The sequence below is a fragment of the Eschscholzia californica genome, unplaced genomic scaffold (genome assembly GCF_041429995.1).
Source record: "Eschscholzia californica isolate CP2 unplaced genomic scaffold, dmEscCali1.0.p SCAF_4, whole genome shotgun sequence".
NCBI classification, from domain to species: Eukaryota; Viridiplantae; Streptophyta; class Magnoliopsida; order Ranunculales; family Papaveraceae; genus Eschscholzia; species Eschscholzia californica.
Genome location: NW_028238461.1, coordinates 14,588,123 through 14,615,552, shown reverse-complemented (window position 1 = coordinate 14,615,552; position 27,430 = coordinate 14,588,123). Strand labels below are relative to the sequence as shown.

Below are 27,430 nucleotides of genomic sequence, written 5' to 3'. Positions count from 1 at the left end.
AGTAATCTAGAGAGAGAAAGTAGAGAGAGAAAAAGTTAAAAATAAGATGGAGAGACCGAAAAGACAGGCGAAAAATAAAAGACGTGGAGCCAAAACCTTGACGTGCGTTTTCCAAGTGGCTTGCTTATCTTTTTTTTTTTTTTTTTTTGTAGTATTAGATTTACGACAAGTATATTTATCGCGAGATATTGGTAAATTGGTTTTCTCGTGTTATTTTCGTTAACGGTTAAGATGTTGTTCTTTTTCTTGATTTGTAATCTGAGCCGTTTATTAATGACACAGATCTCAAAATTTTCGATTATAGTGGGTGGAAGTAAACGGATATGTTGTCGAGAAGTGGAGTATATATGATATGAGACAGACGGCTGACTCGGCTGACCCAGGCATGCCGCTTGCTGCCACACCTATCCTATTTTTAAATCTTTAGGGCTTTCAGAAACAGCTTTCTCTGCATGTGTGGGGGTATTATAGTAATCTACATGCAAGGTATACATCTTTCAAAACAGTTGAATAATAAAGCACAGCTCCTTACATGTGAAATTGCTTGCCCAAATGGTCGATAGTGCTGACATAAATCCAGAAACTCTAGCGGTCTAATGTTCCATTTTTCGAGGAGGTGGAATAAAGATTTATTAAACTTGAGTTATAAAAAGTATAAATAAAGTTATTTGATTAGACTATAGACTCATAGTTTCAGTTGGCTTTAGGTCGTTATTTAGTTGGGTTTAAAAGGTACAAATAAGTCTGCTTCTGTTAGAGTTTAAATTTTTCAGTTATCGTGTTTATCACATCTCATTTATGTATTAATGCAATTATAATGACTTTCGCAGTCACTTTTCAAAAGAATAAATAAACGAGGGGTACACGTCCACCACCGTTTGGCTTTGTAGATGGACACCAAGTTCAACCTTCTAAAATTGAAAATCCAAGATTTATTGGATTCGAGTTTAAAATGAAGTTGTTAGGTAGAGTTTAAACCCCTTATGACTTTCGCAGTCACTTTTCAAAATCCTAATTTTCGATACCGCACATGAAGAATGTTAGAGTTGAATCTTCTTGCTAGCCAGTGACATTTTCATATCTCATAAAAAAGAAATTTGATGGAAAAAGTATCTCTATCTAGTTATTTTCATAGAAGCAAAAAATCTAAATATTAAATCTTTATCTTAGAAATTTACTTAGAAAAAAGAAAAGTTTCTATAAATTACAAGTTTTACTTAGAAAAAAGTTAAGCAGATTATATAGCAACGTCATTTGTTAGACTTGGATTCGTAAATAATTTACTATTTCTTCTTATTTTGTTACTTCAATTTTTTATTTATTACTTCCTGTGTAAAAAGAATCTTTTAATTCGTTAAAAAAGACACCAACGAAATTATAATACTCGATCAACCAATAAACTTTTAGCCACAACCCTATAATTAAATGATTCACTTCTGAATTGCAGAATTACATAATTTACTGTGGCATGAGAATTTTAGCATATTGGAAAGCCTTGGACAAATATAACAATAAAGAATGCAAAAAACTTAGGTACCAAACAAAAAATATTAATTTTTTCGAAAATTAGTTCCTTTTTTTTTTTTTTTGTTGAAAGGAAAATTAGTTCTTATAATATAGTAGTCCTCTTGAATTTGAAGTACAAGACAAAAATCGAACCCAAGATCACATGAACATCCCTTGGCGATATACGTAAGCCTAGTTGGCTGCCAAATCAGAGGTGGAAGAGAGTTTATAAACAATAAGACTACCCAGCCCGCCACTTTTAAACCCCCACTTGAACCGTCTAGAGAGAATCTCTTGTTTCTCTCTCCTCTCACCTACAACGTCACTTGGAGAGAGAAACAAGAGTTCTCTCTAGACGGTTCAAGTGGGGGTTTAAAAGTGACGGGCTGGGTAGAGTTTTTGGTTTATAAATGGGGTCAACATAGGAAAAAGTTAATAATAGGGAGTAAATTTAAAGTAACTTAAAATATAAGGACGGTCGGCAAACGCTAGGTATTATTACACGTAGCTTAACTTCTTCATTTTTTATTGGTTGAAAATTGTGTACGAATCTTTAAATCCACCGCTGGACCGCTTCATGATTTTAAGCTTCCGATACCGGACACGTGAGCAATTTTGACAAGTGTCAGTTTTCTAATGGATTATACACGTGGGACACGTAGTTCTTTAGGCCACGTCGTGTATTGATTTTGTTCAAGTTCCAAAAATCTGTTTTTGTTCTAATGGATTATATAATGAGAGAGTAGAAATACAAACCCTAGTTTCTAATAAAGAAAGAGATAGATATAAGGGGGATGGGGGGTTTAGACTTTTGAGAAACAAAAGCTGAAAAAGTGTTAAGTCATGGAGACAAAAATATGTGTATTTTGAGGTTAGAGTACAAATGCCCCCATGAAGACAAAAAGTAAGAAGAGAACAAGCAAATAATGTGACAACTCCTTGCCATGTTAAAAGAACAAGTCCAAAAGTAAGACATGCTAACAAAAATTATGGTTGGGGGACGAAAATTTAGATTTAGGCACAAAAAGTAAATTTGTGGATCAAAAATTAAAAACTTCACTCACATTTGTATTAGTTTAGGTGTCTAATGTATATCGTCACATATATCTCTAAAATGTGGTGTACAGATTGTAACCCAAATTTAAAAATTTTTTGTCGTTTGTATAGAAAAAATGTCCATTTGTGCAAAAAATGTTAAATTATTCTCTATACAAAATGTAGATGGAAATTGCATTCTGTAATACTTGTTGAGCCAATACTTGATGAACTTTGATCATGTGAAGATCTTAACAAGTAGATCGTAGTAGTACGCGTCAGTTTTGCACATACGCACAAACATTGAATCAATCAAGACTACGAAGGTTACTTTTTCCTTGATATCAGGAAGCCACTTTCTAACATTATCACTATTTTAACTATTCTTGTACAAATAAATTGCATTTTATTTCCAACCTTTTAACTAGAGGTGAAAAGTTAGCCAGAGAGTCTAGTATGCGATCCAAAAGGCCCAAACTACTATGAAAATGAGCAATCTAGACACGCAAAATTTGATGGGTTTTCTATAAGCCTGACCAATTAGAGGGATTTGACAAGGTCTTGTAAAAACTAGGTTTGATATTCATGATATTGTCTCATGAGTTACCTTGACCCCGTTAAACCGGGGGAGACTTAAACACAAAACCACTTAAGCTGAAGATGTCAGAAAGTTGTTTTTCCAGATATTATTCTTATGATCCAGACTTCCCATCAGATGATGAACTCTCCCTGAGTTACAGATGAAATTCAGGTGTTACAGATGAAATTCAGGTGGGGCAAAGCCCGCAGAATATGAACAAGATACTTGACGTCCAAATCGATGGGGTATCTTTTGCAATGTAAGAAAATAATTCGATAGTCTTGGTATTGAAGATGACATTTGATTCCTTTTTGTGCAAACATTGTATGCTTATATAGGTTTGGATGACCGCGACAGAGCACGCTTGGAATATTGCGGCGGTAAGACACCAGTCTTGATGATAGTACGTGTGTATAGCCGTTTGGAGGTTAATATCTTATAAATTCGTATTTTCTGACACTGACATATCCTTTGACACATAACAGTTTGCGTATGGAAAATGGGTCTTGACTCTGTTTGATTTTCCGCTTCATTGTTGTTCTGTTCAGAAGCTCTGAGCTCGAGGGACCGCGTTTACTCTAATTGATCTCCCTACCTTGAGTCTTTAACCAGAGCAGTACTCCAGTTGTGAAGCTTAACTCGGATAGATATACCCTCCCCTTGTCCTGAGAAGTGCAGGGCTTAAGGTTGTCGAGCTATCTTTACTGCCTCGAGACCAAAGTAGAACTCTTACTCGAGTTGGTTTCAATTCACCTTTTCGCTTTTGTTTGGGCCAAACCAAAGTTCAAGGTACACAGGAAACTCATGTTGACTTCCCATGCTAAGGCTCATGCAACAAGGATTTGTCGGACTCACCTTTCTGATATCTTCGTCGAGGGTTTGCTTAGAAATAGTTCAAGGTTTTGTTATTTATAAATCATCTTATAGGTTACATAAAAATGGTATATGAAAAGATAGACAAATTATCTTTTCTATTATTCAATTCTTTTTTAATCCAAAACATCTTACCTGATTAGATTATTTTTCCATAAGTACTTTCTTACCTTACTAGTGTCCATAGTTGATTTTGTGTACAATATTTTCAATTTTGTCTAGCTAGAGGTCACGATGGTCTATTGTTTGTAGTAGTTTGGAGTCTGGAATGCCTGATTTGGAGTCTTAAGGGCCCATAGGTACCCTAGTTCCGTCCTATTCACATGCCTACTACTAATAATTTTTCTTTTTAAACATGGTATCTCTAAATTCTTGAGTCGGTATCCAGCCACTGCACAAAAATAGTCGACTGCTTCTTTCTTTTAATAGGCGAAATGGACATGTTAGGAAACATATATGAGGTATTTGGGTAATCCTTTCCTCATATAAATGGACGAGGATATAACCTGTGTTCAGTTAGCACATACACTTCTATAATCTCAACTTTTAGAAGATAAGTTTGGAAGGTGTAAACTTAGACATTGAAGATAAATTTGATAGTTTTAATCTCAATCCTTGAAGATAAAATTGATCATGTAATCTCCACCCTTAGATACGTTTGAAATGTGTAATATTTTTTGTCATCAAATTTAGTTATTTGATGTATTCATTTCACTAACAAGAAAAGTCACAATTTCAACAAAAAAAAAAAACACAAGAAAAGTCACATGTCAATGTTCTTGGATTAGGGCGACGTAGTTAATGACTAAGTAATTTTACTTGTGACAGATTCGTTAGGCTAAGACCCACGAAAGTACCTCACTTGCATTACTTTATTAGTATCTATAAGGTATAGTATGTCGGGGAGAGAGACGGTCAAACCACAACTTCGCTGAATCGTCTGTACCAGGCTACCAGCTCACAACATAAAAGTTTAGCACACATAGAGGAAGGAAAAATTATTTGATACTCTAATTAAAACCTCCCCAATTAAAAAAAAAATTCAAATAATAAGAGGGCATAAGATCTAGTTCAACTCGATAATTTAGTTTAATTATCCTCGATATGATTTGCACGTAATGCATAAATAATGCTTCCCTTTTTTGCGGATATGAAACTGAAAAATATACGAAATTTTCCTCTACTCTGCACCTGAGTAGGTTCTTTCGACATGTCTCTAGAAATCATCAACATCAATAATAAACAATGTAAGGAAATAAAGTATCCTTCATACAAAAAGAAAGTTTTATACTATAAAATTTTCCATTAAATATGTATATTTAGTAGATTGGAACAAGCAAACATAAGTACTAGATGCTTTAATTTTTAATGTACTTCATAAGGAAGTTCTTAGACTATAGAATAATCCATAGGGATGACTCAGATCTTTGTATATTATTAAGACAAAAACTAATGGTATTAGTGGGTTGGTCAAAGACGGAAATGTTTCTTATTCTTCTTCTCCTTGGGAAGAACATTAGCACATTTGAAGCAAGAAATTGAATAGATTAACAACATTTCAATGGTTTGATTTAGTATTAATTAATCTTTATAATTCTTAATCAGGATGAGTTCATGTCTGACAACATAACCCATATTTCAAGGAATATTGATTATCTTTAACACGTTTTAGCAGGCTTTAATCACGGTTCTGGTTTTCATCGTGCACTACTGTACATTTTGGTTTATGATAAAATTTTAGGGAGAGATAGAGTGGAATATATGTGAAAGATATTTTTAAATTTTAATTTCTTGTGTCTTTATCATAAACTAAATAAATTAATATTGTTACTTCAAGATCATTTATGAACTTTAAGATCTACTCAAATGCCTTCACCATTATTAATATATAGTAAAAAAACAAATTATGTATAAGAGGAGATCACAATTTTGAAGTATATTTCCAACTATTCTTATTTATTATATTTACTTTATTTTCGTGCCAATGTAAAAAATCAAGTACCCCATTCCTACATGAGTAGTACAATGGACTACAATGATATTGATGTCTTAATAATATGAATCTTCTAGGTGATTGAGTAGTTGTCCTCAAGGAGTCATATATATATATATATATGAATTCTAGTATTTAAGTACATACATGAACTCTACTTTTTTATTTGTTACACTTTTCTTCTAAATGGACCCTAATTGTGAGAATCATATCTATGGGAGTGGCCATGTGGAAGGTACCAAATGTGTTGTAAAAGCATAGCACAAGCACATGTTGGTTGAGTGTTATTTTATACTCCAAAATTTGGTGATTCTGGGGGCACATGGTGCTTGTACCTAATTTGCAACCCAATATATGTAGATGACAAATTGTGAACCCACTGTCCTATCAAAGTACATATGATGTGGGCAGAAATATTGACATGGCAAAATATAATTGAGACATATTATTATAAAGGGACAAGTTGGATGTTTATTGAGATATGGTTGTAGGAGAAGCAAGGGAAATTAAGTTGTAAGTTTTGTATCATGGTTGGTGTGCCTCAACAACAAGGCATTGTAGCCTGTCAATAACATGGTTTTCCTCCACCTAGTCTCAATTCATTATTTCAGAGACAATCTCACCTTTTTTTTTTCTCTGTTGAAGAAAGACAATCTCACTTAGTATTTACTCATTGTATATAATTCACAAAACATTTTTCTTTTTAGCATGATGTTTGGCGAACACGGAGTTAGTGTAGAAATAGGTTAACACAAATAACAAAAAATAACGAGATAACATTTTGATATAATCATTGAACTTATAAGATACAATCAAGTTATTTCTCTTCACAAACGGTCTAACGAACTCAACGATATGTCCTTATGTCTGTAGAGCACATGCTGCAAGTTATGCGCATTATATAAGGTACACGCCCCCTCTTAGCCCGTTATCTGATTATCTAGAAATTGTTTTATTATTTTTTTTTCGAAAAGTTATATTTCAATCCTTACTCTATAAATTTCCGTTGACATTCTAAGTGTTAGGTATCACCACCAGTTGTTTTTAACCGTTAAGACAACACTCTATGCATTTAATTCATATGGTGTCAAATATATAATTTATTGAATTATATTTATCAGTTAGCACTCGTGTAAAAAGATCACTTGGATATGTGTTTAGACTTGAACACAATGGTTAAAAGTCAAATTGTTCGATTAAATCAGGCATTGCATTGTTTTCTCTCGTTGACTTGAGAGTACTTGACCGATTAGCTTCTTTGATGCCCTGTGATTAGATGCTTCATTATTAAAGTAATTATTTACAAATCTACATGATTATCTGACCTAGCAACACATAATTAGGTTCCAAAAGTTAATGTTAAGCAATTAAGCAATATTTTAAGGTTAATGGAAGTAAGCTGTTTATAATGGAGTTACAATCAAATATCTCTCTAAAAGCCATATCTTATAAGATTTGGACAAGGTACTTTTGTGAGCATAATGGAAGAACTTCAATGGAAAATGAAAGGGTTGTTTGCTATTTGAAATGTATATTCTTATCTAAAGTGATCTTCAATTTTATTAGCAACCCCACACAAAAATAGACAATGACACATACACTTTTTAATTTGAAGTATGAAATCTAAATTTTAATTTGTTTCAACTACTCAAAATTGAATTTAAATTATTCATTGTATTTAGTTATTTATTTGTAGCAAAAAAGTAAAGCCTACTCGTTGATGGTTTCCTCGCTCAGAGTTATTTTGAGTAGTATCCGACATATGAATGGGCTAATTCTTGTACGTGTTCTACGTCACCCAAGTCACCCAATAACAATATTTGTTTTTGGTTCACAGACAATCACATCTAAAAGAGCACACGAGAATACCACAAAAAAAAGTCTTATGATTAAGAATATAAAATTATGGAGTTCTAATTTCATTAGTGATTAGTTTTTTAATGTTTAAGTTAACTTGATAAGAAATAATTATGTTTGCAATTTGAGGGCTCAAATTTAAGGGAGTGGGGATAAAAAGAAATATGTTTGTAGTGAGGTTAAGGGTTCATCAGTGTTTGTTAATGGAAGAGAGATGATTAGATCTCCTCATTAAACAATTTATCATATTATCATATTGTGTTGGGTGATGATGGTGCAAGGAGACAATACATAAAATGATGCAAACTAGAGAGAGAGAGAGAGAGGATATCAACTTTTGTTTCTTTTGATCAGGTGTCCTATTCAACATAATGGGAATATCAATCCTAATTCCATCACTAAAACTCAAGCTGGCATTAGACATTATGCCTCTGACCTGTTTATGGACCACCACCACCACCACCCCTCTTTCTCTCTCAAAAAATGCACTTCTCAAAGGAGGAATTAGGTTAGATTTTGATAAATTATGCTTTGTAGTGGTATTATTAGTTTCCTAATAACATATGCATTTTAGGTTTACTTTATTCATAAGATATTGATCACATATGGTAACTTAAAATTGCTTTTAAATTTAGTCAAATTGACCTATGAAAATGATTGTTTGGTCCAGGTCACACCTAAAAGTATTATCCGTGTACCTATGCCACATCGTTTATGCCAAACGTCTCTTTTTAATTGGGTCAACAACGAATAGCCTCGTAAAAAGATATTTCTTTAAAGAGCATCAATGTAAAGAAAGAATCCACCCATCTAAGCAAACAAGAGAATTAAATCAACCACTTTTTTTTTGTTGCAATTGACTTACATATTGGGGAATAAATTCAAGACTCTCGTGCAAATTTTTATCACAACCACCATTTAGACCCACCCATGTGATATGTGGGAATTTAGGTATAGGTCTAATAAAATCACATTCATGTAGATGTAAAGTACCTTTTCATTTATTTAAATATAATATAATGTCGAGCAAGTCTAAATGTTTGATTTGGCTTTATACATATAATTTTAACAAAATATAGGCAATGTTTATATCGTATTTCAAAAAACAAGAGTAAGGTTTATATCTTTGTTGTATTACTACAAAATAAGTCTATCTACAAGAGAAAAATCTTGTTGTATATTTTTGTAACCGGATTGCATGAATAGTTTTTTTTTTGTTATATGTGATGGTTGGTAAAGACATTTACAAAAATGACTTCTGTAACAATCGAATGGATTTTCATTTTAAAATGAAGTTGTAATGATCGGAAAGCATTCGAAAATTGTTAATCCTGAGACGTACATTTTATAAATATTGCTACAAAATGTAAATACTACTAGAAGCCAGTTAGTTTCACTCCTAAATTAGTAAATTACACATGTTTTAAAGTTGTAGAAGTAGATGGAAACCCTCTTGTCCCTAACCAATAAAGGTTGGAAATGATTGAGGACAGAGAAAAATATCACTTACAAGATATGTTTGAGATAGTAGATGACCTACCTGAGCTAACTTCTTCATTATTGAAATCGTAAGTTTAAAAAAAGTAAAAGATTAAAAGTGAAGGTAAATAGTTGTTTTACTTGAAAAACAAACAAAAATTGAGTACAAAGTATCATAGACCAATTGCTATGCACATGGCTCCTCATTGGTTGGTTTCATGTTCATGATATGAATTATAAACCTAATTGCAAACAAGGGGTGGGGGTACTTTTTTATTCAACAATTCTTGCAACTGAACAAAAGAAAGAAAAGAAAAGCAACTTAGGGTTCCCAAAGGATTTCACAAATTTAATTAGGTTTATCAAGAACCTTTAATTCACATTACACCCACAACTTGAACTTTAAAAATTCAAAAGAAATACAAGATTAGTATCTGTCCGTTCGGATCGATTTTGATTTTGAGATCCGATCTTCGATTAGTTTATACAACTAAATACTAAATAAAACCAAGTTGGGTTGATCATAGCGAACATTAAAATAAATCAAATTCAGATAGATGACTCGTAGTGCCAGCTTCATTGAATAGTTGTTTAGTTGATACGAGGCAAAACGAATAGTTTAAAGGAAATGATAATTGAGTCTTAATAAGCATTATAACATGTGATATCTTGTTAATGTTTCTAATTCTCAACGGATGAATCCTTCCTTGATATTCGTTTCTTCCTCGTGTCTTTGTCTGTGCTTCTTTAACAACAATATCAGGAGATATCATTATAGGCCTAGCATTTTATTAGGTAGTGAAGTTAGGGAAATTTTAAATGCCCTAACCATTTTCGTAATATACACTCACATCAGAAGTACCTTTTGTTCAAGTCAAACAAGATATGAGCGTGGCAGATAGAAATGGTAAGTGTATATAAAATTTCCCGAGAAACTATATAGTCCACTAGGATCAAGTCGTTGCCCCGAAATTTCAAAAGAGAAAAGATGGACGAGACAAAATTGGAGGATGAGGATGAAGATGGAATGAAAGACATAAGAGGGGTTTGAAACGCTACCGAGTTTGAATGAAACCAAGGGTAGAAGAAGGTCTCACTAGGGTCACCTAAGGTCGAAAGTCGAAACCCTTTAGTTTTGTTGAAGATGAAGAGGAACATCACCAGTACAGAATTGTCTACCATTTATAAAATTTTCACAAGTTCTGCAACAAAAGAAATTCAAAGAGTTTAAATTGAATTTTTGAATGATGTTCATGAACACTAACTCCATAATTTACTAATGGCCACCTAAACGACTCATTTAGTAGCTCGAATAATTTGGAACATCCATGTTATAATATATATGAAATTTCTCTCATAAAAAAAAATATATATATATGAAATTTACCAAAATTAAAGATCCAGCATATAAGATAAGCATCCATGTCAAAGAAGATACATTTGACGATTCTTGAGCCATATCTTTCTTCGGGAAGGATTATTTCCTGCAGAAAAATATCCAGTCCAAGGTTAGAGAGAGGTCGGCATTCATCGATATGAAATCATAATTCTAGAAATCAATTTATTAGCAGAACTCGAGTAATAAGGAGAATGAAATGAGAAAATACTAACATCTATATTTCCTTTTTACCAATATAGATCAATTTAGAGAGTTACAGAGAAAATCAAGATCGACAAGATCTGTATCTTAAGTACCTCATTTTTACCGCTGAACCTGCCTTGGTTAAGAATGTTCAGAACAACTACTGCATTCTTATCTAAAAGGTTTATTGGTGAAATCTAACTCGTAAAAACTCTATTTCTCACAATCTTATCCGCTTCTGATACACTCAAGTTTCTTATATTTTTCTCTTTCAGCCATCTCTCTATTCCTCCTTTGCTTCCATCGTTCAGCTGATCCTCTGTCATTTTCAACAGCTTCAATCCTTCACTCAGCTTCGGGAAAAAGCCTTCGGGTCTCAAACACCAAGCTCGAAACACCCCAAATAGGACTTCCAAATCACCCCCAAATCTTTCAACCCCACCATCATGGAACTTGGAATTGCTCATCAATATACCAGAGAAGACCAAAGAATCAACTCCAGATGCCAAACTTCTCCAGACAATAACAAAATCAATCTCATTCAAACCCTCTTCCATCTTTGATATCTTTGCTTGCAGATAATCTAGAGCTCCAACAAATAACTTAGACACGTTCCAACCTTCTTCTCCCTTTCCTTGCCATTGTTTTTTGTTCTTCATGTAGTCTCTACACCTTGCATCAAATCCTCTTAATACAACCGTAGATATCTTTTCTGACCATTCTTTTCGGAACTCTTCAAACTTTTCAATTTCGTCAGAAAAAATTCCACCTGTATCAGCTCCCATGGTCGCGTCATTATCTTGATCTAATGTCATCTCTAGAAAGAACAAGTCTTCACACCAATCCTTCAGAACCGATTCACTATAACGAGCTGTGTTAATGGAATTTGTGACCTTGATTAGGGCATCATCATCTGCTAAGGCAGTTAGCCCCTCCGCTTCTTGGCATTTGTGAAGCAAGCAATCGAGAAACTCCCTTAGAATGGGTGCCCCTGCCAATCTAATAAATTCTGCTCTCAGAGCAACAGTTGGTACTGACCTACATCGTTCGACCATGGCTGATAAATGCCGAAGAACAGCACCAGTAATTGCGGGAGATTTGTAACCCTCAGACCCGGACACAAGTAAAGCTCCCTGAACTTTCAGTTTCCAATTTCTGTCGTCCTCCAGCTCAGGTTTCAATTTACTAAATGTGTCACCAAGCTCTATCTCGGCCCATAACTCAAGCCAGTCAGGACGATCACAAAAGATGGACATAGAAGAGATCCTCCTAAAACTCTCATCATCCCTTATCGAATTCAAGATTCCCGAGTCTGCTACCAGGGAATGAACTCGCTTATCAAAAGAAATCATTAAATCAATAAGATTGAGCCATGAGACTCGAGCCTGTGATGGTACCCCACTGACACTCTCCTCTTCCAGCTTACCAACATATACAGGGAATATTTCTTTCGCCAAGTACATCAACAAAGAGGTCACCATCGAAGAAATCCATTCTTCTCTGCAACTATAACCCACAGCCCTTGCCTGATCAACCAATGGTTGTAACAGCTCGTCCATGGAATCAACAAAATCCCTTGTTATCTTGTATACAAGAGCAAAAATAAATTCCGGCTTCTCTACCCACTTCTTGAAATGTCGTTCAGATGCCAATGAAATTGGATTGACTAGCTCTTCAATAGCCCAAAGTGGTTGACGCATGGCAACTTGATGGTAATGCCCCTCAAGTTGCCGTGATTTTCTCCGACTCTGTAATTCCTGCAGACTGCACAAAGCGAGAAAGTTCTCGCAGTACTGGTTTTTCAGATCACCTTGCATTGTGAAAAGGGGGTTTATGGCCACACTTGATTTCCCTGTATTTATATTTTTGGAATTGAAATTGGAAAGAGTTGGTGGCCACCCAAGAGAGGCTAGAAGGATTCTGTGATCTGCTATTGCCTGTGGCCTCAAAACTGCTAAGGCTCGATCTACTCTGTGGTCAACTGCTGAGACGAGACGTATCCACTGAGGCCGTGACTTTGCAATTGAAGTTAGTATGTCCTCTGTGAGTTTAAGAGACCTAATAGCAAGAAGTCGAGTTTCCTGCGGTGAATGTTGATAAAGTGAGAAAACATCTAACGACTAACCCTTTTGTGTGTGAAAGTAGAGCTTGCAAAATAATTAATACTTAATCACTCAAAGCATCTCACTTCTGAATTGGCCCCCGACGGCAACTTCTTTAGTTTCCCTGTCATAGTAGAAGCCACTGCATCTTCAATGTCCCCCACTAGAGTATCTAGTTTCAATGCTGTCTCTGTTAATCATAAATAGACAAATCATCAATAAGAAATATTCATGTCCCAGAAAACTCATGCCAAAATAAAGTTTGAAGGGAGGTGCATGATATCAGACTCTGAACGATAGACACAGACGATGACACAGTACCTCTACCAGATGACATGGACTGATGGAGCACTAGTTCGAAATCTATGTGAGGAGGGTGTTTGATAGAATATATGTCTCATAATCCTATGTGAAACATTAACCCAATTGGAGTAGATGACATGAACCATATGCAACAGATAAATTTGGAGTAGTAAATCTAACACAATGGCCCATTAATGCAACCTTTTGGTCCAATAACCTCCATAAAAATGCTATTTAAAATTAGGTGCACTTGTTGTTTCAATAGGTACCTTAATATTTCCAAAAAATATAGTGAACAGGTGCTCGGTTGAATGGCCTCATGAACAACTATACTAAAGATTTGGTACAAAAAGCAACCTACGCCTCAGAAATAACATTAGGAAATAGAACCTGAGTTTCTTTAGGGAAGAAGACAATTATCTCTTACCAAGATTGTATCATTTCTAGGTAAAACTGTGGTAACGCATGGGGAGGGGGATGCTGAAACAGGTGTTTAGTAAGTTGTTTTAAGCCAATAGCAAGCAAGATTCACTAGTATGTTGTATGAGCAGTGAGGTCCAATATCGAAATTGTTCACTCACATGCTTCATTTCCCATCTAACTGAGTTACTCCATTCTTCAAAAATTTCCCCATAAATCATATCATTCTTTTTCTCCTACACTAGCTTTTCTCCTTTTTTTTTTCAAGAGTCATTGCATTCATTACATGACATTGATTACATCACGAAGATACTATATTGAAATACACATAAGGATTGGATGAGTACACACACCACCATAATTGACACTTTTAGGCTTTTAGCCTTAAAGGGCATCCTTAGCAGCCTTAAAGGCCATCTAAACTACCTTTACTTAATTTGTTGCCCTATAATTACATGGGATAAATTTTGGGGATATTCCACCTCCACCAAGACTCGAACCCTTCACCTCTGGGACCTAAGAGGAGGATGCAAACCATTGGAATTTTCCTATACGCTAAACTGATATTTGGTATTGATACTGTTCTCAAATGGGTCAGAATTCTATTTGGTTACAAAAATATTAATCATGATTCATGAGAAGTCACACGACCGTTTTCTGCAAATGTGCTAAGCTTCTTTTACAAATTGTATTCATTCTTTCTCTCTGTAATATTCTCTTTGTTACTTTTCAATAGAATAATCTACCTACACAATAATACCATATCTACAGATGTTTATTGTTTGATTGTAAAATACAAGTTAGTTTTGTTTCTTATTTTGAGTCAAAGTACTTAGCTTTAGTTTGTTTCTCGTCGACTAATTGACTTCTCCATACTTCAACTCTATCAATCTAGAGAGAGTACAGTTTATTCAGGACACCATCGTTATATGGCATAGAACCGCAGGTTAGATGTAAAGATGTGGCAGCAACTAATCTAGAAACAGTCACTAGCATGCTCATGGGTTACATGGTCGACAGCATGGCTACACCCATAGCGTTACAGCCGCGAGTAATGACTAGATAAACAAGAAAGAAAATATCCAAAGCATGATGCCGAAAGTATTGCTTGGTTAGGGATTGAAAACTTCATTCTCAAAACCTAAATTAACATACAAAATATCTTCTATGAACATGTTAGAGGTCCTTCATATGTTTCTAGAAGTAACCAAAGAAAGGATTAAGTTTTACTATGTTCATAACTTATCTTAAGTAATATAAATTTTGAAATCAAGCTTTTGGATAATGACCAAACAGCGCCGAAGTAGCTCAGGTCCCAAATTCCAACAAACATATCATTGTTCTTACTGTTACCTGGGCCTAAGTCTCATTGAAAACCAGCTTGCAAAGAAAGTATTGCCAAATTTGCATCGGAAACTATTAGTAATAGTTCTGTGTAAGAGACTAGCTGAATTAAAACCTAACAATAAAACTTTCTCCATAATCAAATCTATTAACAAATTCTGCTAATTTCTGAAACTCACCAGCATAAATGCGGACAGTCTCAACCCTAGCCACTTCTTTTGCCAGGGCCGGCAGCTCCTCCCCTAAAATTTGCTTCACTCCTCCCAAATCTTCTCCTGTATTTTCATCTAAAACAAAATTTTGTAAAAACATTCTAATCAAAACATGAAAGTGAAAAATGAAATACACACACATAGAAAGAGAGAAAGAGAGAATTAATGAATATTTACCTCTAGAATGTCCAGAAACGGAAGTAGAAGAACTAAGATCAGTTAATTTGGAATTAATTACATCAAAGAGACCTCCTAATCGTTCAGAATGTGAAGAGTAATTGATTATACTTCTTTTGAGTGAGTGATTTAGGTCAGTGAGGTTCTGATCCAAAGTGAAGCATTGATTCTGCAATTCTGAGACGAGATCCGAAGCTTTGAACAAATCTTCTCTCTTCTGAAATTTGTGACCTAGAAAAGCGAGTAATTGAGGAGGAATTTCTGAGAGTTGAGGAAGATGATTTTGTGATTTCATCTTCAATTCATCACAGAGGAGAGAGCGGGAGTTCAATCCTAGAGAGAGAAAGTCAGGCAAATGGGGTTTCCTGATGGATTTCCCGATCCTGAATTCTGAAATACGATTACCGCGCTCTCGGGTCATTGATGAAATAAAAAGGGTAGTTCTATAAGCGCCCCATATTATTGTTATAGACACCCTTACGAAGCCAAAAGGGTTGATAAAAGGAGCGCTTCTAGCAATAACACAAAGGTCTATAAAACTTACTAATGAAAAATGTTACTTGACCCAAGATTTGGGCCAAGCCCCAACCAAAGGCTGATGGCAGGCGTGGTCGACTCCTATTGATCGGGCCATATGGAGGAGAAATACCCTCAAAAGTAGAAGTTGGCGAAATCAACTTTTGGCATATGGCAAGCCTCAGATTTCAGACCAAATAATATTTTTCAGACAAAAATCTAATATATAATAAAGTGCGAAGCTCGCTTTGGGTGATAAATGGTAACATGTAGGAATGTACGAAATTTGTGTGGTGGTTGTGTGACTATCGCATAAAAAGTGGCCCAACACAACCCCGTAGAAATACGTCACGAGTCATGTCGTACACGTCATTCCTTAATCGGTCTACTCTAGGGGTGGGAATCGGTCCGGACCGGTCGGTACCGGACTCTAACTTCATCGAACCGGTCGACTCGGACCTAAACCGTTGGTGACCACCTATTTACTCAGGCGGACTCGGACGGTCACTCTCAAGAATTCTTTGTCCATTGACTGTCCAAGACCGTTTATTTTACCGGGCCAGTCGGACACCGGACGGTCTCGGTCCGGGTTTTCCAATAAAATTTACTTAAATTCAGAACTTTATTTTTATTACCACAAACAAAATTACTTACAAATGAAGATGTTTAACCAAGAAATCAAAAATAAAAAGAAAAAAGAAAAAACACAGTTGATCATCATTTGACAAGATATAATTAAGCCATGTACTAATGTTTGGTCTTCTAGAGGACTGTATGACTATAGCCAACGACCATCATATATTCATATGTCTATAAAATTCAACGGTCAGCTTCTAAAAGTGAGAACAGTTTAGTCGGTCAACCTATTCGGTCACTCGTACCGGTCGGTTATTTGGACGGTCTATATTAGTCGGTCGGTTAGCGGTCGGTCCTTCGACATAGAATTTTGACCGTGATCGTCCGCCAATTCTTTCGGGCCGGTCGGACACTGACCGTGATGACCATCGGGTGTCCATGGGCACTTTTTATCTCGGTCGAACGGGTCGGATAACGGTCTTCCAGATCTTTTTCCCACCCCTAGTCTACTCGGGCGAGGTGGGTTTGAATTTTGAGTTCCCCAACTTGTCAACCCCGACCTGTTAGAAGGAGGGACATGCTCCACCACTATCAATGTCGTAGCCATAGCGTGTCTATCAGATTATCACACCATGACTCGTTAGGGTGGGAATCGGTCCGGACGGGTGAGAAGCAAACACTAACTCAACCGGTCCGGGTGGAACTTGGACAAGTTCTAAGTGTCCACTCGGACAAACCGGACGGACATTTTAGATTTTTCTCTAACAAAGTGCCCGTCCGTGATCGTTTTGATAGTCGGGCAAACCGGGTATCAGTCGGGCACCGGTCACTAATGAGCAAATAAATAAATTTTAATTCGAAATTAAAACTGTTTAGTAGCTAAAGACAACTTTCTAAACCCCCACTTTACAATTCCAAAAAGTAAATGAATACAAAATTAAAAGATAATTATTGAGATTTCTCATGGATTACGATCGACTCTATTCTTCTTCTCATGAATCGTCTCGGTGTATTGTGAATTCTTGGGTTACTGATGAGATATTGAGATTTTGGAGGAGAGAGATTGGAGAAGTAGAGAGGCGAAGACAAGATTAAGAAAAGGAATTTTAGGGTTATATATTTTTACTCTTGAAATCTAATGGTTGTAGCTAACCTAAAAGTCCAAAGGCTTAAGTTCAATCATATAGGCAGGCGGGTATAACGGTAAGATAAACAGACGGGTATGGACGGGTTCGGTCTGGCTGACTATATGAGCGGGCAGACTCGATCGAATCACCGGGTAAAGACCTAGTCCGCGTCCTTCCGCTTAAGCTCTTTCGGTCGGACGGGTACGAATCGATTCAGACATCAGCCGGTCACGGACCCTTCGGACACGGTCGGTCGTGGACGGGTTCCAAGTTTTCGGGTCAAAATCCCTCCCCTACTCGAAGTTACTCGCCAACTGAATGTGTAATTAGAGTGGTATATACCTATTCTATCCCGACCAACTAATCTAACGGTTACTTTTTGCCCAAACTTGTGATCGGAAAACCAAATTAGGATTTAACCGTCAGATAGATATCTTGTTCATTATATTTTCGCGGGAAGAAAGTCGTGCTGATCCAATTTTTGAGAGCTAAAAACGAAAGTTTCGGGAACTCTATTTTGAGATCCAAATCCCTCATCAAAATGTGGAGAGGAAGAATTAATTTGTGGATTTTGATTCTCACATGTATTTCTCTCTCCTTCTTCTCCTCTCGAGTAATCTGTGACGATGATGATGATCATCCGCAACTTGGATCTGCTCGCGTAGTTTTCCAGGTAAAGTTTCAAGATTTGATTTGATTTCCCCCCTTTTCAATTAGGTTCTTTCAGTTTTTGATTCGATTTGTGAATTCGATTTGTGAATTCGATTTCACTGAACTTACAAAGAGATTCTAGGGTAGATGTTGGTGAATGATCTAAATGTGGATACTGGACCATTTTAAGCTGGAATTGATTGAATCTTGAAACCCCTTTTTTAATTGTTAAGGTTTTTTTAAGCTAGTGAATATATGTCTTTGTTATACTCCACCTAATTGTGTAATTGGTAAACTATAGTTGTTTTTTTAGATTAGGGATTATAGGGTTGTTTAGATTCCTTAGTTAGTACTACCATTTAGAAAGAAATGGGGTGCATATTTATTTAGTTTGGAGTTTGGAACTAATGAAATGACAATCAACTTCTATGTGCGTAGTATGCTCATGACAATCAACAACTTAATTATTACAATAAACATCCGAAGGAGTAACCACGTTTTTCCAAGAAAGGTTTAAGCTATATAAGCTCACATGTGGTATGTGTAATGGCACGGCAGTACTCTGCTTCGACACTAGATCGAGTAACGCCATATTGCTTTTTACTCTTCTTAGCAGCTAGGTTACTCAACAAAAGTACACCATCCTGTTGTAGAATGTATATCAGATGATGATCCTACCCAATCCACATCTCTGCCCCCTTTGATGTTCAAATGACTATTGGGGCAATATAGTAAACCATGTCCAAGTGCTCCTTCTAAGATATTTGACAAATCGACCAACAACCTCAAGATGAGGAACGCAAGGAGTACCCATGGAGTGACTAACTACACTAAGAACATAGGAGACAACTGGTCGTGTAATAGTCACATAAGTAAGTTTGCCAACGAGTCGTCGATACATTTCAGGGTCTTTCAAGTATCTTCCCAACTTCATGACAAACTTTAGAATTTGAACCCGTAGGAGAGTTTATGGGTTTGCAATCCAAGTTAATGCATCCTCAAAGAGGTCTAAAACATACTTTCCTTGGGACAAATAAATTCCAAGCTTCAACAAAGTAACCTCGATACCAAGAAAATACTTGAGGTTGCCTATGTCCTTGGTACAAAGTGCTCAAATGATGCTTCAGAATCCGAATCCCTTGCTACTCTCGGTCATTACAATATCATCGACATATATGAAGAAAATACTTGAGGTTGCCTATGTACTTGGTACAAAGTGCTCAAATGATGCTCAAACGGTGGTAGGAGAGGCGAGCTGTTTCGAAAAAAATATGTATTTTTTTATTTTGTGAAGGAGAGGTAGATGAAGTGGAGGAGATAGAGAGCGAAGTGGAGGAATAAGATAGTGATGAGGTGGATAAAGGAAAACCAAAATTTATAGAAATGTCACAACTCATAAGGGTAGTTTGAGGAAAAGATGAAAGTGTTTTTAGCCCTCGGGGGCCAAAACAAACGACCAGGCACAAATTGGGGATTAAACAGAATTAACCCATTTGTGATTTGGTGCCATCAGCCAAGGTAACAAAGGAAGAAGTTATATTACTTTTAGGTTTTGTAAAAGAGTAGGATTACTTGTTATGTGATCAGAGGATCCCAAATTGTTACCCAAGGAGTACAAGAAACAGTGATACCTGAGGCCAACAAAGCAGCAATGGAACAGGATTGAAAGGGAACAAACAAGCACATCTTCTCAATCATAAACTCGTATTCCTTTTTAGAGAGTTACTTGATCTGAACTATTTGTAGTTATATCCTTATCTAACAATATTTGTGATCCAATATGAGCCAAGTTAGGACTCAGTCCCGACAAAAAATTGGAAACTCGAAATCCTTCATGTTGCCTTCGTCGAGTCTCAATGTCATTGGTGAGAGGTTGAGAAACATTCAACTCCTCCCACAAGCGTTTGAGTTTAGGAAAACACTCATCAACTAACCTTTTACCCCGTTGAAGGGTAAAAATGCTAATTGTCATTGTTCTTATTTAATGAGTACGATTCTTGTAGACTAACCCGCATTCCCTTTGCCAATTTCAAGCATTTTATAGTACCAAATATTTCTTTCTCCAAACTGTTCCATAATCACGTCATAATTTGGGCATTATCTTCCGAAGCCTGTAGTTCGTTCGAATCGATTGGTGAAGAAGATGAAGTATGTCCAAGAAAAACAAAAATAGCCTTTGACCATTGAAGACAATTATGACCATTAAGTTTTATGGCAACCATTGATCTGTAAAGTATCAATCCAAAGTTATCCATTATAAACTATGTAGAGAATCTAGAGATAGTGAATCGAGTGGAGAAATAACCAAATGAGATGAGCACAAGTTGCAAACCCAGTAGGTAAGTTAGGTTCAGCCACTGGATAACGAGTAATCGAGCGATATCAAGTCTGAAAAACCAATAAATCAAGGGAAGTAAAAGCCAGCAGAACAAGTATAAGCTAACGAGAATATAGAAAACGAGTCAAACCATACTAACACAAGCCAAGACAAGCTGAAATACAGATCAGGAACAAGCCAACAACGAGTATGGGCTAGCTAAAGCAAGCTGAAGAACAGATCAGAAACAACCCAGAACGAGTAGAGGCATGTATTCTTCTATTGTCTTCTTCGGAAAGTAAGTCAAGTGGAAAATGGGCCAAAAAGAGTTAAAATAACCACAAGTCAGCAAGAGATAAACCAAGAGATCGGCAGCTTGAGAACAAGCTGAAATAAAAAACCATGGAAAAAGTAAGAAGAGTGCTGAACTTTCATCTTTGATTATTTTTCCTCATTTTACCTTACAATGAACTAACTAGGTTAAATACAAATAATTGACTCAAGACTTACACACCCTTACCCTAACTATAGATAATCATATATATATATATAGCTCCAACAATTCAAATCTTAATTTTTTTTCTTGTGAAGAACTTGTATGGTCATGCTGGTCAGCCTTATAAGCTCTACCTTTTCCATGGTATCTCAATTCTCAAGACCATCTTTCTAAATTGCCCCCAGAAGTTATGCTCTACATCTACCACCACTATATGAAATTTGTTGTCTTCCCTAAGGATATGTTGGATGATTCTTTGTACGGGTTGAGGTCATGAAATATGTGTTTCTTGTGCAGACTAAGTACTTCTATGTTTTTGTTAGTAGGCCCATTTAATTGGTTTGATGTGTTATCTACAGACTAACTATGGAGACATTGAGTTTGGATTTTACCCTGGTGTTGCCCCAAAAACTGTTGACCACATATTCAAACTTGTTCGCCTGGGGTGCTATAATACCAATCACTTTTTTCGGGTACTCTTATCTAACTCTGTAATTTAGACTTTCTTAATAAACAGATCAATTCTTATATGATGACAATGACATATCTACAGGTAGATAAAGGTTTTGTTGCCCAAGTAGCAGATGTTGTCAATGGTAGATCAGCTCCATTGAATGATGAGCAGAGGGAGGAAGCTGAGAAAACAGTGGTTGGTGAATTTAGTGGTGTCAAACATGTAAGAGGCATCCTTTCAATGGGAAGGTAAGTGTTCTTTTAGAAGCTTTTCATTTTATACTGTTTAGCAACCCTGACAATGGCGATTTCTCTGTATTCAGTTACTTCTGTTTCTTCCTCTATTCTTCGTAATCCCCATCTGCTTCTTACTGGAGTTGATTAACTTGAGAATGAGTCCCATACTAAAATCAGTATGTCTTGTCGAATAATATATTGGGTTGGTTTATGGTATTATGTCGAAAGGCAAATTGTTTACCTGGGCATCTATTTAAGAATTACACCCAAGTTCCTTAGTAACTTCAAATGGCATCTTGCTCCTAAAATTGAAAATATTGAAATTACTCATTTCACGACTATTTTCGCTGATTTATCAAACCTTGGCTTGTCCTAATACAGGTTATTGTTTCTGTAGGCACTCCGACCCGAACAGTGGAGGCTCGTCGTTTTCAATGCTTCTTGGGGATGCTCCTCACCTGGATCGCGAGGTACCGTTGTTGTAATATAATCTATACCGAAGCAGCATGGCGTCAAATGTTTTGTGAGTTATATATATCTGACGTGGTACGCTTATGATTGATTCGCTTTACATGCATTTCCAGTATGCAATTTTTGGTAAGGTTACTAAAGGTGATGAGACTTTGAGAAAGCTTGAGGAACTCCCAACTTGTCAAGAAGGAATATTTGTTATGGTATGGTTTGACTATTATTATTTCTACTAATTCCGTTTGCAAGCTTATTTCAAAAGAATCAAATCATTATGAAAGCTCAAAGTCCAAATAATCTTACCGATACTGTCCTTACTTTTCTCCATTACGATGATACTTTTGTCCAGCTGTGCTTTCTTCCCTCTCTTATAAACATATTGAGGCTTCCAGTTTTTTGCTGTTCCTGCTTAAGACTATTTTTCTGACTGTATCTATTGTTACTTTCTTTGGCAGCCAGTAGAGCGCATTACCATTCTCTCATCCTATTTCTATGGTAAGAACTTATAATCAATTAACCACTCAACCCTTCTATAATCCTTGCCTTATTTCTTGTTACCGCCATTATATTAGGACTTAATTGTACTAGCTAATGTTGTTCATTGCATGTATTCTAGATACCAAGTTGGAGACATGTGAACACGAGAAGTCAGTCTTGAAAAGAAGGCTCGCTGCATCAGCCATGGAAGTCGAAATACAGGTAATCCACAAAGTAGTCCAAGATTGAATTGGAGTCTTCTTTCTTTCTCCTGTCTGGGCTGGAAACATTCTCTCACAAATGAGAGCATCGATTGTTACCATTTGATGAAGACAGTGTTTGCTTTTTCTCTAAGTCATCTAAAATCTGATTCGAAGCCTTGAACCGACTGGAGTCCGATTACAAACTGTTTGTTTCTGTCTGACTCGTGATGACTGACTCATCTGAAATGGTGATCCAAATTGATTTTGGGTCCCTTTGAAACGCTGACCTTCACCTTATTCTTAGCTCGACAGACTTTGCTTCTTCTTTCTTGAATAATTTTTTTTTTTCCGAGACAAGATTTGAAGATATGAAATTCATGAATTACAATCTTTCTAACATGAAATTTGTTGTGGCAGAGAATGAAATGTTTACCATGATCTACAAAGCTTGAGGCGTTATACAATTTCGTTTTGTTCTTCAACTAAATGGAGAAGTCGTGTAAGTTTTGTGTGTATCTAAATTTATTCTTGTAAACCGACATTTCTTGGAAAATCCAAATCTATGACATGAAATTCGTGAAGGGCGATTTATTAATTGATGATCTGATGGTATGAAACCTTTACAACTTAAAAGGGATTTTATTTGAATTAGAAGCTGCAATTTGAAAGGCTTGCTGATGAGTTCTTAAGGCCTCGAATTGTTGGGCTGTGTATCTTTGATGGTAATAGGTTTTCTACGGCTACTGTTGGGAATTTTCTTTAGGCACTCGCATTGGCTTTAAGCATGACCATTGACTTCAGTCAATAACATTGGACTTAAAAGTATGAAGACACCCCATATTTTGATATTTTCTTTCAACCCCATTGAGGTCAGTAGCATCATTTTCCATGGCAGTCCTATTCCTATCAGCGGCCCACTTTATTGTTATAGGCATCCCGGCATCCCAAAATTTGGTCTTTCTTATAGGAAGAGCAATGTTTAATATAGACAGTGCATTAGATAGGAAGAGTATGGGTTTTAGTACAGGGAGAGATTTTTTTTTTTTTTTTAAACATCCCAAAATTGATTAGGTTAAAAAAATCCACCCCTCCCTTAAAACGTTAAAACTTTACACGGTAAAAAAGGATGGAAACCCTACACTCTAATTGATTAACACAGCACTCATCTCCTTGGAAGGGTTCATACTTCATAAGCGGCATCTACATGAAAGAAGTTTCAGGTTAGCCTAAAAAATTTTCATGAATAAAAATAGTGAAAATTTTCAACTAGAGCCACGGGAAAAGTAAGCAAATTTCTTCCACAACTGACAAAATATGTCACATTCCGCTGTAAAGAATGGATGAGAAAATAAATCAATTTCATCTGCTTCGGCCGAAATTTGTTGTCTTTTTCATTCTATCCAATCGAAATCTTTTACGCTGCGGAACAAAAAATGACTTAAAATCCAAAAAATGTTGTTCAACCCTATAGAAAGACAAAATGTTGTTCAACCCTATAGAAAGACATATTATCTTCATTATATATGTCTTTGTTTAATTCTATGTATTCTTTTAAGTCTATGTCTTTGTTTAAGTTGATAACTTCGTTTCTGTTGATATATTCGTTTAAGTTGAATGACTCTTCTTTCTTGATGTAGGTTGTCTCCTTTATTAATGGTGGTTCCTCATTCATGAGATCTTGAGGCATCAATGAATCATTAAAAGCTTGTAACTAGGACAATAATGATAGTAAAATTATGTGTTCTGTAGTTTTTGTTATAATGATGCTTTTGATAGGAGTAATCGATATAGGGTTGAGTTGCATTCGAAATGGATCTTTTGATTCTCGAAGAGTGAGGGCAAAGGAGTTGATTGAAAAAGATCTCTTGTTTGTGTTATAAGATCGTGAATATCAAACGAATCTACATGAATGAATAAAATATTAATTTTATTGTTATTTTTTATTCAAGTTCTTATATTTTAGAGTGATCTTAATAATACTATCTTTAAACTAATTTGCTAAAGGAAGAGCAAGTACATAAATTCACTTTCTTTAACGCACTGTCGGTATCGATAGTGCTCTTCCTATCCAAAAAAACTCAAATTTTTTAAGAGTTTCTCACATGTGTAAACAGGGCGCCTATTGCAATAAGGTGGTGCGTCTTTAGAACTTACCATTTCCCAGCCTTCCCGTCCACCTTTTCTATCTGGCAATTTTATGTGTTTTCTGAAATTTCCCAAGTATTAAACAACAAGTAGGTAGTACAGAGAGACTCCCCATAACCATTTTCTGTAAAACTCATTGATTGTCGTTGCTTCTCTGGCGAAGGGTTCTCCCTTTGCCGGATCCCCTTTACTTTTTCGTTTATAATAAATCGTTATTTGTTTTGTTGGTTTTTTAGGGCCTGTTTAGTTGATCCATAGGATCTTTTTTTTGTTGTTTTTAAATTTCTTCCGGTTCGAGTGTTTGATCATGGACAACTACTTGGTGCTTCTTCAACGACTCACTACTCTCTTCATTTAAAGAGGAATCTCAGGAGATGTGGACTTGTCAAATTCAAACTCATCATGTTAAACTTAGGTTTGAGAAGATAGGGAGATTTTGCTTCTTCTGTGTGATCTATTGGAGATCAAAGTATTGCAATTGTGGGAAACGTAAATTAAGATCGGGGCGAGACTCAAGATTCGGGTTGCATGGAGGAAGATGCTGACCTGACAATGGGAGTCAAATCCCGACCGACGACTGATGGAGGTTCTCCGATCAATCTAGTTCGTGGTGGGGAAACGGTTACAAACTTTGACCCACTCAAAGTTAGTTACTCAACTACATGAACCAATAGTGGAAATGGGTCATGAACTCATGATAGTGGGGGAACCACTAAAGTCACATAGAAACTGAAATGCTTCCTATTCATAGGTAGTGGGCATAGGGTTACTTCTTTGTGCTTCGTTCTTCTTTTAACTTCTTATTGTAATCCATCTTGGCTTTGCCTAATCAATGAAACTATCAGATCCCAAAAAAAAAAAAACTGCGATATTTTGCAAGACTCCTACGTTTGCCGATTGCAAGCGGCTTAAGTAGATGGGCAAGATAGAAAGAGAAGTGAGATGCGCTTCTGTTTCTAAATCATGCTCGACCATTCCGTTCGGACTTTTGTCGGTCTAGGGTCGGGTAGATTACTGTTTTTTACATCGATGCATCAAACGTTGAACAAAGAGAACATGATTGTACCAACACGATGATTAAAATGTTATTTTATATCTTTCTGAACTTGTTTTGTTGTTTTCGCCTGCCAACATTAAATGAATACAAGGGAATCCAATATATGAAGGATTTCACTTCGTAGAATTAGGGATGGTCTAGGGTAGGTCTACCGTCACGGTAATTATTTTATTTTTAATTTTCCTTCTGATACGACAGAATCATAGAAAAATGTGTAATGTATGCACACGTGCAAACAAAAGCTTGTAAATATCAAGGAGAGTCGTAAGTAAGTGGATTATGTCCCGGTAAGAATTAGAATCTAAATTTTTGAGTTATTCCAACGAAATTTTCGATGAATTCAAACAACAAAAAGAAGTGTACAAAACTATATGCAAAAAAGAGAAATAAGAAAGGTTAAGGTGGTAAAGACAAGTGGTTTATTTAGTTAACTTCTTTCAATGTATTAAGAGTAAGAGTTAGGGTTTAATTTATTAATACACGTGCACTTGTTTCTAATCTTCTGTCCTTTTTGCATTTTCCCAAATCCTGCCATAGTATATATATCTTTTCATTTTTAACCTACTTGTTGGGGAAAGTGAGGTAGGGCTGGCAAAACCTAACCATAGATTACTTGGTGGTCGACACTAATTTTGATTTGCTTTGTTTGATTCCATTTTTATTTTTAATTGGGGTACGATTGGGTATGTGTTAAATTACAATTAAAGTAAAAGCTAAAAAAGCCGACATAAACACGATTGTTGGAGGACCATTTTATCCTGCAAGCCTGAGGTTCACAAATATTTCGAATATTTCATGTTTATTTGATAAGTACGTTAAGTAGCAAATAAAAGTTGATAATACCTTGGGAGGTCTCTCAACAAATTCAATAGTTGTTATTCTCAAAATTTTACTTCTAAAAACTTTTTAGGATCATTGAAATTTGTCCTCGGATCATTTGTAAGTCAAGATTTTCATATGCTGAAATGGACACAAGTTGGCTTGAATTATCACAATTTAGATGAGAAAAAGAAATAAGTAGGTAGTAAATATTTTAAGGGTATCTCTATCACATATGCTATTGGAACATACTACTAACTCACATATTATTATATGGGTTTTCTATTAGACAATGATGAGACATATAAAAGATTCTTTTTAAGTTAGAATTCTTAGAATCAGTATAATCAGCTAGCGAGTTGCAGCGAACTTTATCTTGTTAAAACTAGAAAAAAAATTATGACTTATCGATTGTGTGCCTTTAA

General features: G+C 35.8%; 2 protein-coding genes across 7 annotated transcripts; one reads left to right on the top strand and one right to left on the bottom strand.

Annotated features, from left to right (window-relative positions):
• Positions 1-10,487: 10,487 nt before the first annotated feature.
• Positions 10,488-15,896, bottom strand: MAG2 (RINT-1 / TIP-1 family). Of its 5 annotated transcripts, XR_015223310.1 has the most exons (6): positions 15,464-15,896; positions 15,254-15,361; positions 13,094-13,197; positions 11,019-12,986; positions 10,711-10,807; positions 10,488-10,525 (listed from the first exon to the last, which is right to left on the bottom strand). XR_015223310.1 is itself a non-coding variant. In XM_086633955.1 (4 exons), the coding sequence occupies exons 1-4, from the start codon at positions 15,882-15,884 to the stop codon at positions 11,103-11,105; spliced, it is 2,517 nt and encodes an 838-aa protein (XP_086490081.1). In that variant the 5' UTR covers positions 15,885-15,896; the 3' UTR covers positions 10,920-11,102. The 5 variants fall into 5 exon arrangements, 2 of the variants coding, with proteins under 2 accessions (XP_086490081.1, XP_086490082.1); XR_015223309.1 differs by having other exon boundaries at positions 10,488-10,807; XR_015223311.1 differs by having other exon boundaries at positions 10,488-10,807; positions 15,254-15,349.
• A 2,096-nt stretch (positions 15,897-17,992) lies between these two features.
• On the top strand, positions 17,993-24,920 carry LOC147543012 (peptidyl-prolyl cis-trans isomerase CYP23-like). 2 transcript variants are annotated; one of them, XR_015223614.1, is made up of 9 exons: positions 18,019-18,355; positions 21,506-21,619; positions 21,700-21,848; positions 22,234-22,306; positions 22,421-22,510; positions 22,760-22,799; positions 22,921-23,003; positions 23,402-23,483; positions 24,622-24,920. XR_015223614.1 is itself a non-coding variant. In XM_086636081.1 (8 exons), the coding sequence occupies exons 1-8, from the start codon at positions 18,224-18,226 to the stop codon at positions 23,420-23,422; spliced, it is 702 nt and encodes a 233-aa protein (XP_086492207.1). In that variant the 5' UTR covers positions 17,993-18,223; the 3' UTR covers positions 23,423-23,617. The 2 variants fall into 2 exon arrangements, 1 of the variants encoding a protein (XP_086492207.1); XM_086636081.1 differs by lacking the exon at positions 24,622-24,920 and having other exon boundaries at positions 17,993-18,355; positions 23,402-23,617.
• The last annotated feature ends 2,510 nt before the right edge of the window (positions 24,921-27,430 follow it).